This window comes from Erpetoichthys calabaricus, chromosome 18, assembly GCF_900747795.2.
Source record: "Erpetoichthys calabaricus chromosome 18, fErpCal1.3, whole genome shotgun sequence".
NCBI lineage: Eukaryota > Metazoa > Chordata > Cladistia > Polypteriformes > Polypteridae > Erpetoichthys > Erpetoichthys calabaricus.
In genome coordinates, this window is record NC_041411.2 from 58429816 (window position 1) to 58445404 (window position 15589).

Consider the following 15589-nt stretch of genomic DNA (forward strand, 5'->3'; position numbering starts at 1 on the left):
ACAGTTTTAAGCGAGACAGATGAGCTCGATATACAGTGGTGTGAAAAACTATTTGCCCCCTTCCTGATTTCTTATTCTTTTGCATGTTTGTCACACAAAATGTTTCTGACCATCAAACACATTTAACCATTAGTCAAATATAACACAAGTAAACACAAAATGCAGTTTGTAAATGGTGGTTTTTATTATTTAGGGAGAAAAAAAAATCCAAACCTACATGGCCCTGTGTGAAAAAGTAATTGCCCCCTGAACCTAATAACTGGTTGGGCCACCCTTAGCAGCAATAACTGCAATCAAGCGTTTGCGATAACTTGCAATGAGTCTATTACAGCGCTCTGGAGGAATTTTGGCCCACTCATCTTTGCAAAATTGTTGTAATTCAGCTTTATTTGAGGGTTTTCTAGCATGAACCGCCTTTTTAAGGTCATGCCATAGCATCTCAATTGGATTCAGGTCAGGACTTTGACTAGGCCACTCCAAAGTCTTCATTTTGTTTTTCTTCAGCCATTCAGAGGTGGATTTGCTGGTGTGTTTTGGGTTATTGTCCTGTTGCAGCACCCAAGATCGCTTCAGCTTGAGTTGACGAACAGATGGCCGGACATTCTCCTTCAGGATTTTTTGGTAGACAGTAGAATTCATGGTTCCATCTATCACAGCAAGCCTTCCAGGTCCTGAAGCAGCAAAACAACCCCAGACCATCACACTACCACCACCATATTTTACTGTTGGTATGATGTTCTTTTTCTGAAATGCTGTGTTCCTTTTACGCCAGATGTAACGGGACATTTGCCTTCCAAAAAGTTCAACTTTTGACTCATCAGTCCACAAGGTATTTTCCCAAAAGTCTTGGCAATCATTGAGATGTTTCTTAGCAAAATTGAGACGAGCCCTAATGTTCTTTTTGCTTAACAGTGGTTTGCGTCTTGGACATCTGCCATGCAGGCCGTTTTTGCCCAGTCTCTTTCTTATGGTGGAGTCGTGAACATTGACCTTAATTGAGGCAAGTGAGGCCTGCAGTTCTTTAGACGTTGTCCTGGGGTCTTTTGTGACCTCTCGGATGAGTCGTCTCTGCGCTCTTGGGGTAATTTTGGTCGGCCAGCCACTCCTGGGAAGGTTCACCACTGTTCCATGTTTTTGCCATTTGTGGATAATGGCTCTCACTGTGGTTCGCTGGAGTCCCAAAGCTTTAGAAATGGCTTTATAACCTTTACCAGACTGCTAGATCTCAATTACTTCTGTTCTCATTTGTTCCTGAATTTCTTTGGATCTTGGCATGGTGTCTAGCTTTTGAGGTGCTTTTGGTCTACTTCTCTGTGTCAGGCAGCTCCTATTTAAGTGATTTCTTGATTGAAACAGGTGTGGCAGTAATCAGGCCTGGGGGTGGCTACGGAAATTGAACTCAGGTGTGATACACCACAGTTAGGTTATTTTTTAACAAGGGGGCAATTACTTTTTCACACAGGGCCATGTAGGTTTGGATTTTTTTCTCCCTAATTAATAAACACCATCATTTAAAAACTGCATTTTGTGTTTACTTGTGTTATATTTGACTAATGGTTAAATGTGTTTGATGATCAGAAACATTTTGTGTGACAAACATGCAAAAGAATAAGAAATCAGGAAGGGGGCAAATAGTTTTTCACACCACTGTATAATTTTTAGCTGAATAATTCTATGCTTTGCGCATATGGAGCTCGAGTGAATTCTCTGCTTTGCTACCTTCCACTCCTTTTCTGATGTATAGATTAAGAGATCTTCTTCCCAATGTCCTCTTGGGTCTTTGAAAGGTAGGGACTCTAATAAGATTTTATATAATGCGGAAATGGCGTTTAATTCCTCGAAACTGAGCAGTATTTTTTCCAGCATGGTGCAGGGTACGAGGTGAGGAAAATCGGGCAGTTTCTGTTTAACAAAATATCTAATTTGAAGATAGTGAAAGAAATATGTAGCTGGGAGGTTGAATTTGGAACGTAATTGTTCAAAAGATGCAAATATGTTGTCTATATAAAGATCTCTGAGCATTTTAATCCCAAAACTTTTCCAGGTACTAAAAACTGGATATGTTTGCGAGGGTTGAAAGAGGTGGTTCTCTTGCAGAGGTGCCACGGATAAAAGATTTTCCATCTTAAAATGCTTTCTAAGTTGGATCCATATTCTGAGTGAGTAAAGCACAATTGGGTTATTAGTATATTTGCGATAACTTGCATTTATTGGAGCGCAGAGCAGGGAGCATAAAGAAATACTACAGGATTTTACTTCTATTGCGAACCATGCCTGTGTATGTAAATGACCGCATTTTTATGTAGAAACAATGAATTTTATCAATCTTTTTATATAATACGCTACTGTGGCCATTCGCTTGTCTGTCCACGATTTTAAATCACCTGTAGCTCGCAAACCGTTTCACCTATTGACTTAAAATTTGGTACACTTATACAGTATATACTTAGTAACTACGTGATGTCTACTATCCGCTTTTGGGGTGATGATTTGTATTACTCTATTTTTATTTTATTTTATTGTTGAATCAACTCTCGGCACAGCACAGCAGGGCGGCCGTGCGGCGCATGCGTAAGGGCGCCGTTCTCATTCCCCACCACCTTCGCTAATCATTCTTGAGGCAGACTGGCACTTAAGTGAAAAATTAAAGAAAATGTACTAAGTAATTGCAACACAAAAACTAACTTAATCAGCTTTAATGCGAAAAGATGCCAACGAAAGAAGAGAAGCAGCAGGCCGCTAGGGTGGAGAAAAGAAGAGCTGCTCAGGAAGCAGCAAGCGCATCAACCTCTGAGCAAACGAATGCTAAACAGAGACGGAGAAAGAGTATGAAAACTAGGAATGCTCAAGTCAAGTGTACTCACTGCACGTTATCGCGCAGTATGCCGTTACTGGTAATATATAAAAGTTATCGATTATAATGAAAAGTCATCAGATTACATCGTAATGTCGGCATGAAAAAAAATGACCGCATCTCCAAGCGTGTAAATAGTAGGGTAAAATACTTATGTAAGACTGTAAGAGTGCTTCCCCTTTGAAAAATCAGCTGTCATTTTGTAAATAATATTGAAGACCAATTTGAGACGTGAAGAACATGCCTAAGTAGACTATTTCCGCACGAAGTACGTACCCAAATGTTTAAAATTTGAAAGTAGTGGTAAAAATGTGCCCTGCACAGCACATATAATTCTTTTTTGTCCAGAAAATTGCACTTGTCCGCGGACAACTGAAACCATTAAAACACGCTTGTCCAACGGTCAATTTACCCGTGTCGGACAAGTCGGGCGTTGGATTTCCACACCCCTGTATACATTTCTTGTGTGTTCTGTGTCTACGATGATCTGTGTAAATGCAAGATGACAGGAAATGCGAGGCATTAATGTTGAACACATAACTGAAACATAAACTTTTTTCATGTAATGATAAAATGCCGACGTGAAGTATATAATGTATGACGTCCAAATATCAAATAAAAACTACCACAAAAGATATAACAAAACAAGTGCACCTTTATTTACGAAAATAACCAAAGAAAAAGAAATTATTTAATTTAAATGTTGCTGTCAATATGTCAAAACCAATACCCAAATATCAATTGCTTGACTGGTTTAGAGGTAAGAACGGCATCTTCTAAATCAAGGGGTTGTACTTATAGGTTCAATTCCAGGTCTACCCTGTAATATCCATTTTGAGTAGTGAGCTACTTTTAGTATTACTATTATATAATAGACTCAAATCAAAAGTATGTGGAACCTCGGGTAACGACTGTAATTCGTTCCAAACCTCTGGTTGTAACCCAAAGTAATTTCCTCCATAGGACTGAATGTAAATACAATGAATCCATTCCAGACCGTACGAACTGTATGTTAATTTTTTTTTTTTTTTTTTTTTAAAAGATTTTTAAGCACAAAAATAGTTCATCATACCATAGAATGCACAGCGTAATAGTAAACTAAATGTAAAAACATTGAATAACACTGAGAAAACCTTGAACAGAGAAAAGTAACATTGCAAGAATTCACGCTATAGTCTTACGAACCGCTCGCTGTAAACACTTTTTCTTTTTTTTTTTAATGAGTTTTAATTAAGCACAGGGAAAAACATGAATATTTGAAAAATCTGTAATTTAATAAACAACCAAGAAAAGTAACATTGCAACAATGCACGCTACGAAACGATCGCTGTAAACAGAAGTGAAGTTGAGGTTAAAATCCAATAGAAAAAAGTCTTCATTAAATACAATGAGGCTAAAACAATGCTCGAATCAGTCTCTTTAAAAACAAGCCCGGTGCATTCTTTAACTGCCTTCTCGGCCTTACGCGGCCAGCCCTCTCTCTCTCGCTCGCTGCACAGGGAATGCAGTGGGAGATACTGAACACGTGTGGAAATCATCGGCGCGTACGAACTGGAAGGGAAACTGGCTTGTTCGTCAACCGAGTGTGTGGTCGTGAACAGATGCAAAAGTTTGGCAAACTTTTTTGTCGTAACCCGATTCGTATGTGGTCCGAGACGTTCGTAACCTGAGGCTCCACTGTATGTTTTAACAGTCAGTGTAAAGTTTGCTACTTGTAAAAGATATCGCTGAAGGGATATAAGCAGACACACAAACGCTGGTGAATCAGGTTTTCTTGGTGTCTTGTTGTTACTTGAAATTTTTTTTATTCAGTTTAATTCTTGAATAACCTAGCCACAGGGTACACACAAACCAGTGTGTTTCTTCATGCCGATCCCAAGCCCGGATAAATGGGAAGGGTTGCATCAGAAAGGGCATCCGGTGTAAAATTTTGCCAAATCAACATGCGGACAACAATACAGGTTTCCATACCGGATCGGTCGAGTCCCGGGTTAACAACGACCATCACCAGTACTATTAACCAACAGGGTGCTGGCGGAAATTGAGCTACTATCGGCTGCAGAAGGAGAAGAAGAGGTGGGAGACGTGTCTGGAGGAAAGAGGAACTGAGTGTAGGAACTTTGAATGTTGGCAGTATGACTAGTAAGGGGAGAGAGTTAGCAGATATGATGGGGAGAAGGAGGGGTGATATATTGTGCGTGCAAGAGACTAAATGGAAGGGGAATAAGGCCAAGTGGATCAGAGGTGGACTCAAATTGTTATATTATGGCGTGGATGGGAGAAGAAATGGAGTAGGGGTTATTCTGAAAGAACAGTATGTGAAGAGTGTTTTGGAGATGAAAAGAATGTCAGACAGAGAGATGATTATGAAGCTGGAAACTGAAGGTGTGATGTTGAATGTTGTTAGTGCAGATGCCCCGCAAGTTGGGTGCGTGATGGATGAGAAAGATGATTTCTGGAGTGAGTTGGATGAAGACATGGACAGTGTACCCAAGGGGCAGAGAGTAGTGATTGGAGCAGGTGATGGGTAGGTATGGTGTCAAGGAGAGGAATAAAGACAGTCAGATGAGAGTGGATTTTGCGAAAAGGATGGGCATGGATGTGGTGAATACATATTTTAAGAAAAGGGAGGAACATAGGGTGATGTACAAGAGGGGAGGAAGATGCACACAGGTAGATTATATCCTACGCAGAAGAGTCAATGTAAAGGAGATCGAAGACTGCAAAGAGGTGGTAGGGGAAAGTATAGTTAGACAGCATAGGATGGTGGTCTGTAGGATGACGGAGATCAAGAAGAGGAGGAGTGGGAGGGCAGAGCCAAGGATCAAATGGTGGAAGTTGAAAAATGAAGACAGCAAGGATGAGTTTAGGGAGGAGGTAAGACAGGCACTGGGTGGCAGTGAAGAGTTACCAGACAGTTGGGCAACTACAGCAGAAGTAGTAAGGGTGACAGCAAGAAGGGTGCTTGGTGTGACATCTGGACAGAGGAAGGAGGAAAAGGAAACCTGGTGGTGGAATGAGGAAGTACAGGAGAGTATACAGAGGAAGAGGATGGCGAAAAAAGAAGTGGTATAGTCAGAGAGATGCAAAAAGTAGACAAGTGTACAAGGAGATAAGGCACAAAATGAAGAGAGAGGTGGCAAAGACTAAAGAAAAGGCGTATGATGAGTTGTATGAGAGGTTAGACACTAAGGAGGGAGAACAGGATGTGTACTGATTGGCTAGACAGATGCACAGAGCTGGAAAAGATGACCAGCAGGTTAGGGTGATAAAGGATAAAGATGGAAACATACTCACAAGCGAGGAAGGTGTGTTGAGCAGATAGAAAGAGTACTTTGAGAGGCTGATGAATGAAGAGAATATGAGAGAGAGAAAAGGATTGGATGATGTAGAGATGGTGAATCAAGAAGTGCAATGGATTAGCAAGGAGGAAGGACACCTATGAAGAGGATAAAGAATGGAAAGGCTGTCAGTCCAGATAACATACCTGTGGAAGCATGGATGTGTTTAGGAGAGATGGCAGTGGAGTTTTTAACCAGACTGTTTCATGGAATCTTGGAAAGTGAGAGGATGCCTGCGGAGTGAAGAAGAAGTGTACTGGTACCTATTTTTAAGAAAAAGGGGGATGTGCAGAGCTATAGTAACTACAGGGGGATAAAATTGAAGAGACGCAGCATGAAGTTATGGGAAAGAGTACAGGAAGCTGAGTTAAGAAGGGAGGTGATGATTAGTGAGCAGCAGTATGGTTTCATGCCAAGAAAGAATCCCACAGATGCAATGTCTGCTCTGAGGATGTTGATGGAAAAGTATAGAGAAGGCCAGAAGAAGTTACATTGTGTTTTTGTGGACCTGGAGAAAGTATATGACAGGGCGCCTCGAGAGGAGTTGTGGTATTGTATGAGGAAGTGGGAGTGGCAGAGAAGTATGTAAAAGTTGTATAGGATATGTACGAGGGAAGTGTGACAGTGGTGAAGTCTGCAGTAGGAGTGACGAATGACGAATGCATTCAACGTTGGAGGTAGGATTACATCAGGGATTGGCTCTGAGTAGGGAATCCATTCCCGGACATTTTCCATTCCCGGGAATGAAACTGCTGTAATTCCCAGGAGAACGGGAACGGCCAAGCTTGCATATATAGCGTGCAAAAGTGTAAAATTGATCAAGAAATAACAGAGTTATAGTTGAAAATAACTAAGGGGGCGCCATTGCTGCAGCTTGCACTTCATCAGACAACAGCTTTGAACAGCAACTTGAAATTGCAATGCGTCAGTCTGTTGCATCTGCATTATCTGTGCCAAGAAACTTGCCATCACAGAATGATGACAAGAAACTGGATGCATCAGTAAAAGCTGAAATGGCGGTGTTTCAGAGCAACGGCAAGCGTGGGCGTTTAGAACAAGTGTATCAGTATCTGATGATTGTGCCGTCTACTTCAGTGGAGACAGAGCGTACTTTCTCAGCGGCTGGCGTACTTCTGCACAAAGGTGCACTCTTGCCAGGACGACTACACGCTGGACACGCTAATAATAATAATTCATTACATTTATATAGCGCTTTTCTCAGTACTCAAAGCGCTATCCACACAGGAAGGAACCGGGAAGCGAACCCACAATCTTCCACAGTCTCCTTACTGCAAAGCAGCAGCACTACCACTGTGCCACCTGTGAGGACGTTGTGCTTTCTACGCTCTTATGACAGCATGAACTGCTTGTAGATAAGGTTAGTCTTTAATTTGTGTCAACATATTGCAGTAGTTTTATTAAAAGTAAGTGTCGGTCGTTCTAAAACCGTTCACATGTGAGATGCCCGTGCACTGTGTCATCCCCGGGAGCCCGGGATTCCCGGGAACAAAATGCAGGATTCCCGAATTCCCAGGAATGGATATCCCTAGCTCTGAGCCCTTTCTTATTTGCAATGGTGATGGACAGGTTAACAGATGAGGTTAGACAGGAGTCCCCTTGGACTATGATGTTTGCTGATGACATTGTGATCTGTAACGAGAGTAGGGATCAAATTGAGGAGACTCTGGAGAGGTGGAGATAAGCTCTAGAGAGGAGAGGAATGAAGGTCAGTAGGAATAAGACAGAATACATGTGTGTGAATAAGACAAAGGTCAGTGGAATGGCGAGGATGCATGGAGTAGAGTTGGCGAAGGTGGAGGAGTTTAAATACTTGGGATCAACAGTACAGAGTAATGGGGATTGCGGAAGAGAGGTGAAAAAGAGTGCAGGCAGGGTGGAATGGGTGGAGAAGAGTGTCAGGAGTAATTTGTGATGGTTATCAGCAAGATTGAAAGGGAGGGTATACAGGACAATAATGAGACCAGCTATATTATATTGGTTGGAGACAGCGGCACTGACCATAAAGCAGGAGAGAGAGCTGGAGGTGACAGAGTTAAAGATGCTAAGATTTGCATTGGGTGTGACGAGGATGGACAGGTTTAGAAATGAGTACATTAGAGGGTCAGCTCAAGTTGGACGGTTGGGAGACAAAGTCAGAGAGGCGAGATTGCGTTGGTTTGGACATGTGCAGAGAAGAGATGCTGAGTATATTGGCAGAAGGATGCTAAGGATAGAGCTGCCAGGCAAGAGAAAAAGAGGAGGGCCTAAGAGAAGGTTTACGGATGTGGTGAGAGAGGACATGCAGGTGACGGGTATAACAGAACAAGATGCAGAGGACAGAAAGATATGGAAGAAGATGATCCGCTGTGGCAACCGCTAACAGGAGCAGCCGAAAGAAGAAGATATTATATTTTGTTTTGTAAATAAATATGGCTTTTTGCTAATCTACAGTATGTAATTTTTAAAGTAGCTGTTATGTTATCCGTCGGTCCCGACCCCTGACGGATAATTGAGGTTTTACTGTATTTGAATTTCTATAAATGCAGGATATTAATAAATATCAAGTCCTGCAACTACTGCTCTGCAGGTCTTTCTCCTACTAATGAATAAGTGACACCTGACAGTTTTCAATCACATCTGTCTTGCATCAGTCAAAAATGGCAAGTGGACATCTTAATCAGCAGAGTGGCCTGCAATCAGTTTCTACATTGGACAGGTCTGCATGAATTATATTCAGCATTTCTTACAATCTCTACATTACATACAGATGTAATAGATACCTTGCATTGCAGTACTTCTGTCTGATGCATGTGTCAAAGTTACTGGAACAATAATGGACTGCTCTGTTAGTGGGCTAGAGACAGCGATGCCTGCTGATAGATCACTCTGAGTCAGAAGCCTTGGGTCAGACATGCTGACTGTGTACTTCACAAAGCTAGGTGTGGCATAGGATGTCTCTTTTTCCAGAACAACAATGTGAGGAGAGCTTGACTTCACCTAGAGGATAAATTGAGTTATATTAGATAGTTATCTGCATGTAAGTCAGATTTAAATAAAAGAACACAAATATATTTCACACTGTTTTATGCTTAGACATGCTCACCTCAAGGTTGCCAAGAACTTCAGAAGGCCCATATACTGTAATATCAGCAGCAGTGTGCAGGTTATTTAGTGTGATTTCTGTCTGGTCAGTGTAAAAGCCAGGCGTGAAAGGAACTTCAGTAGTGATCTGCTCTCCTGAGATGTGGCTCCCTTGTAAAGCTGCCTTCACTATTATGAACTTGTGAGACATACGGAGGAGCAGCTTGAGCTGGGTGCGGCTAAGTCTCTGCATGCTAAGAGAGCAGGTGTAGTAACCTGTAAGGACAAGGAGAAAGTATATAACCAGTTAAAAACTAATAAGTGATTTTTGGAAGGAGTGCACAGACTGTAGAATGGTGGGTGGTCATTTTCAAAATCAGCAAATGAAGCTCCAGTTGATTGTGTTTGGTAAGGCAGTGTAAACTTGCAGTGCTGATAACTTCAAGTAACCGCAGTCTAGAAGAGTTTAGATTTCTTTAATGGTGATGGCCTCCAGAGAATTAACTCTGCTGCAGAATAAACATTCTGCTATCTTTAAATATGATTAATGTTCTGCTACAGCAGCACATCAGGACACACAAAAGTACAAATCTAACAAGACAACTGGATACGTGAAGTATTACACAAATGATGTGCTTAATTGCAGCACAGCTTCAGAGACTGACACATTCTTATGATGGTGATACAACACTCTCATCTCTGCTGCATATCGTTTTTTTGTCACCATCACCAATAAAATCTGCCCTCATTCATCTTTGGGCAAACATTTCAGCACCGCCAAGACACTACACAGGAATGAAGATCCCTATTGAGAGCAATTAGCATCAAAATTAAGACTTCCTGATCATGAAGACCATTCAATTACAAGGGTTGCTATGGAAACCACTGGCAACCAGAAGTCTTTCAATTTCTGTGTACAAAGTACTGTATGTATCACTCTAAGGAAAGTTTTGAGTAAACTGAATAAATTGCTATGAATTATTTAATTGGTGCTTCAGAAATTGCCTTCAATTGTGTGCAGAATAGAGAAAATATTCAATATCTTCATAATTATGCAAATATAAGTGGCACAACCACAGAATGGCTTAATGCAACTCTAAACCTACCAGGATTTTACTCATTTATTCAATTACCACACCTTATCAAAAATGTAATGCTAATGTATACAAAAAAAAGAAAAAAAGCCCACAAAAACAAAACAAAAAACACACACACACACACACACACACACACATACACAAAAGCACAAAGCTGTGATGCAAAATAAAGAAATCTCATCCTAATAGTAATTGTAAATAAACACACTGAATGAGAAATGTGTGCAAGCACACTTGGTAGAGAAGCTCAACAGACCACACAACTAGTAACATTTTACTGGGGGCGTGAGTCCTAGAACACCAAATGTAGCTTTTTTAGATTGCATGTATCTATGTTGGGATTCCCTTGAAGAAAAACCATAAGCAAGGTTTTCACAGATACAGAGGTGCAACTGAGTGCTGTGTTTGGTTTGATTAATATAAGATTTACAAATTAGTATGGATCAGCCATAAACAAAATGTAAGAAGCAGACTTTGACCTGCAGTGTTTAGCAGGTCAACTATTAGTAATGCGCGCGCGCGCACACACACACACACACACACAGGTCCCTTTATTAGGTACACCTGTTCAGCTGCTTGTTAGCACAAATATCTAAATAGCCAATCATATGGCAACAACTCATTGCATTAAGGCATGCAAGATGACCTGCTGAAGATCAAACTGACCATTAAAATGGGGAAGAAAGGTGACTTAGGTGACTTTGAACATGGCATGATTGTTTGTGCTAGACAAGCCGGTCTGAGTAATTCAGAAATTGCTGATCTACAGGGATTTTCAAACACAATCATCTCTAGTGTTTACAGAGAATGGTCCGAAAAAGGGAAAATATCCAGAGGGCGGCAGCTCTCTGGTAGAAAATTCCTTGTTGATGCCAGAGGTCTGAGGAGAATGGCCAGACTGGTAACAGTAACTCAAATAACTACTCATAACAGCATCTCTGAACACACAACACGTCAAATCTTGAAGCAGATGGGCTTTAGCAGCAGGAGACCACACTGGGTGCCACTCCTGTCAGCTAAGAACAGGGAACTCAGGTTATAATTTGCACTGGCTCAACAAAATTGAACAATAGAAGATTGTAAGAACGTTGCCCAGTCTGAGGAGTCTTGATTTCTGCTGTGACATTTGGATGGTAGGATCTAAATTTGGTGTCAATAGCATGAAAGCTTGGATCCATCCTGCCTTCTATTAATGGTTCAGACTGGTGATGATGGTGTAATGGTGTGGGGGATATTTTCTTGGCACACTTTGGGCCCCTTAGTGCCAACTGAGCATCATTTAAATATAACACAGCCTACCTCAGTATTTCTGCTGACTATCCCTTTATGACTGCAGTGTACCCATCTTTATTATTACACTAAACAAATATAGCATCTTTGGATTCATGCATCCATAGACACAAATGGGGTCATGCTAATAGTTGGGTTAACATCCCACCAAGATCCACTCCTATAGCAAGGAAATCTCTTGTAGATCAGTGCATGAGCACACACCTCCATTATAAAGTGTTCTAACCAATGCAAAGGAAATGGACCATTTCCTGTTCCCGTCAAACCTTCACAAGCTACTGCCAATACTATAAACACAAACTGGTGTGTGTGCATGTCAGTTTGTGTCCATATTAACAAAACCCGCTGAAAGTCGAGCAATCAAATATCACATTGATCAGTTTGGAAAGAGAAACTGAGTCAGAGAAAACAAAATACATTTTAAAATGCATGTTTTCAAAACAAACAAACAATGGTGGACATCAATACAATTTTTTTTTTTTAAAACTATTACTAATATTTTATTTCCTGCATATTCTACTTTGCTTCCCTTTCCTGTAGGATAGATTCTGAGGAGCAGACAGAAAGGATTTCATCTAGAGCATGTGTCAGGGGGGTTTGGTGTTTTCCATAGGATATTATTTTGTCATTTCATATGTTTCTTTTTTCTTGAAATTCATAATTCATGTTAAATAAAAAAATTATATGAAAAATAAAAGTAAACATAAAAGCAGGCAAGTGATGTTAGTAAACCATTATTAATGTCAGTATAGTAATCGTCTGCTCAGGGCCACCAGTTTGAAGAAAAAAAAAAAAAAAAAGATTCTTGAAAATTTAATTCCCAACAGCCAGCTCATCTCCAATTTTCTGTGTATAGTAGTGACATACAAAATTGTACAGTTGTAATATAGAAAAGCGATACTTGTTAAATCGGAGTTGTTTGATTTCAGATGCTTAACTTAGCTTGACACATGTGAATAGTTTTAAAATTTTAAACATCTGAGCTAAGTAAAATAATGCATTTCAATTTTTTTGTGAGGGGGAATAAAAAAATACAATTTGGCACTGAATTTGTCATTGTGCCAAAAATAATCAAGAAAAAACTTGAAAGAATAGCCCCAATTTTGACTTCTAAAACACAAAGACGGGCAAAAAATGCTACCAAAATGACATAATAGTAATATTTTACAGGTATGACTGTCACTATTTTACTAAAAATTCAGCTTTAATACTCCAATTCCTTCTGATGCTTTCATCGCTTCCCCATTCTACCTTAATGGGCACAGATTGAGGGACTAGGTAATTTTAATTCCAGATGCCATATATTAGACCAGGGATTTTCAAACTGTGAGCCTGCAGGAAGTTCACTTTCATGAAAACAAAAATCTGTTCTGATTTTAAAGACAGTGTCACACATGTGTGAATAGGAGGCAGCTGAAGGGCTTGGAGAATAATGGTAATACATCTGCCCAGGGGGTGGCGGGGAGCACTAATGCTCGAAGTTCCCTGCAGACCTTTCCCAGGAAATCCCACCAGGAACCACTGCCTTGACTCGGGACACGCCACTTCTGGCCCCAAGGACGACATCACTTTCAGCCCCGAGGACGTTATCACTTCCCCCTGACCTCCTATAAAACCTCACTCACTTCCCCTGGAGGGCAGTTCTGTTTTGGACTCTGGCTTGTAACTACTACTTGCTTGCAACTTTTACTTTTTGCAGCCAGGATACAGATTATACGGGTGGCTGCCCCAAAGCTTTGCAATGTCTTGGGTCTCTTCTTGTCGCAACAGTCTTTAATATGCCATATGTAGTTTTAAAATAAACATACAGATAACTTAAAATGTTTTTCAACTGTTGCATAAACATAGTCCTGCATCAACATAGTTGTAGACTAAAGCGGAGGTTCTCAACGTGTGTGGTGGGCCAGCATGTGAGGGGACAAAAAAAAAAAAACAAAAAAAAAAAAAAAACATATGAGGGATGTGAGTGGGCATTTAAAGAACTGTTGGTTTCATGCTAGGCTGTATTTCAAGTCAAGTCCATTTCTCCGTCTCACAGTGGTCCTTCACTTGTGTTTTCACTTGCCCACACCAATTCAAAGTATTGTACTGCTCATATGGGGTCTGAGAAGCAGAAAGCCGCTTAAGGCTATTAAAACTGGAATCGCACATTGATAATGACTCTACAGAACAAAAAAATTTGGTGCATCAAATAGCGGTGTAAAAAAATATCAATCCACTTGAGTATTGCAATACAGTATTATGTTTTTCGATAGTACATCGATTCTCAAAAACAGTATCGACTTTTAATTACTAGTTTACATTCAAACATTCAATGCACACAGTTCATTTTGCGTTGTGTTTAAACCCCCGATCTCAAGATAGCAGCTAATGTAACAACATAAATTGAGAGAGGAAATAGTGTAAGGGTTGATGTATGTAGGCTTTCAATACTCAGGTGAGCAGATCTGGCAGACAACGTGGATCGTGCAGTAACCAACTGAGCTGACTATTAACATGACAACCGATGACTGAATCCAGAGGAGTTAGACCGGCTCCCGCAGTGTACAGAGCAGAAGTGGGGCCTCATTTTGGCATTCACATATAAAGAAGGCACTAAGGAGATTGATAAGAGCCATGCCGTCTGCAAATTGTGCCATGCCAAAATCAAATATTCGGGGAACACAACGAATCTGAGAGCACACTTAGCAAGACATCATTCTGATGTACAGATAAAGGAGCAGCAAATGGCAAGTGTTAAAAAAGTGGGTGCCTCTCAACTCACTAATGGAACAAGTTCAAACACCGAAGTTAGCACAGACATCAGCTCATGCAAACAAAATAACTCACTCAATACTCTATTTAATTTGCAAAGATATCTGCCCTCTTAAAAAATAAGCACTGACATACATACAAACTGTAATCACATGTGCAATCCAAGTTTAAGATCTAAAAATGTTCACTATCAATATATACATATTTTCTTACATTTGTTTAATATTTTCTTTAGTAATCCTGCAAGCAGTTTTAAATTTTCACTGATATAGGCAGATGTAGTTCCTTTTTTCAGATTGCAGAAAATATAGTGTTATGATGTTGGATGTTAAAGGGACAATGCATTTTTTTATTAACCACTTCAGATTGAAAAATTTAAAAATGGCCTACATACTACAATAGAATGTAAACCTTTAAAGCAAAATTTAATGTATATACTGTCTGAATTTATATGCAACACTGTTTGATTTTTTTAAAATTTTCTCAATTTGTTTCCCTAAAGAATCCTGCAAGCACTTTTATTTTTTTACTGATGTTAATTCCTTTGTTCAGATTACAGTGCTATGATGTTATGCATTTTCTTATAAACTACTTGAAATATAGTGTGGCATACTGCGAACCTTTAAAGAAGGATCAGAAAGTACAGTGATTTATTAGTGATATAGGAACATGTTAATTCCTTTCCTCAGATTGCACAAAAGGTATTGCTATGATGTCTGATGTTATAGGGACTGTGATAAATGCAGTTGCAGATCCCACTGTTCTGATTGCATAAAAAGTAAACTTTTTTTTTTAACTCCGATTTTATGCATATAGTGGTTTGTTCTTTACACTATGATAGTTTTACTAAAATTAGATTAAAAAAAATTGCAATATATCACCTTGCTTACAGTATTGCAATATATTGAATCGTAACCTCTGTATTATGATACATATTGTATCGCAAAATTCTTGCCAATACACAACCCTAGTATCAAGTGATGTCATCCTTCACATAGACTTCGAGTTGTTTTCCTGTTTTTACCCAATTGAAGTTGTACGTAAGTTTTTTTTTTTCTACTTTTTAGAAAGTGCAACTATATATTTTTTGTAATTATAATTATTTTTAATCCTTAGCAAGCTACACTACTCTCTTTATTTGGCATACCATAAGGATAATTAAACACAACCAC

The 15589-nt window shown here is 39.8% G+C and overlaps 1 protein-coding gene across 1 annotated transcript in view; it reads right to left on the minus strand.

The window, feature by feature from the left end:
* Positions 1 to 15589, minus strand: part of nup210 (nucleoporin 210) — a 293306-nt gene that overhangs the window by 14629 nt on the left and 263088 nt on the right. Inside the window, exons 36-37 of the mRNA XM_028823964.2 lie at positions 9299 to 9552; positions 8976 to 9192 (exon numbers count right to left, since the gene is read on the minus strand). Of these exons, the coding sequence (XP_028679797.1) occupies positions 8976 to 9192; positions 9299 to 9552 (471 nt within the window). The remainder of the gene's footprint in view (positions 1 to 8975; positions 9193 to 9298; positions 9553 to 15589) is intronic.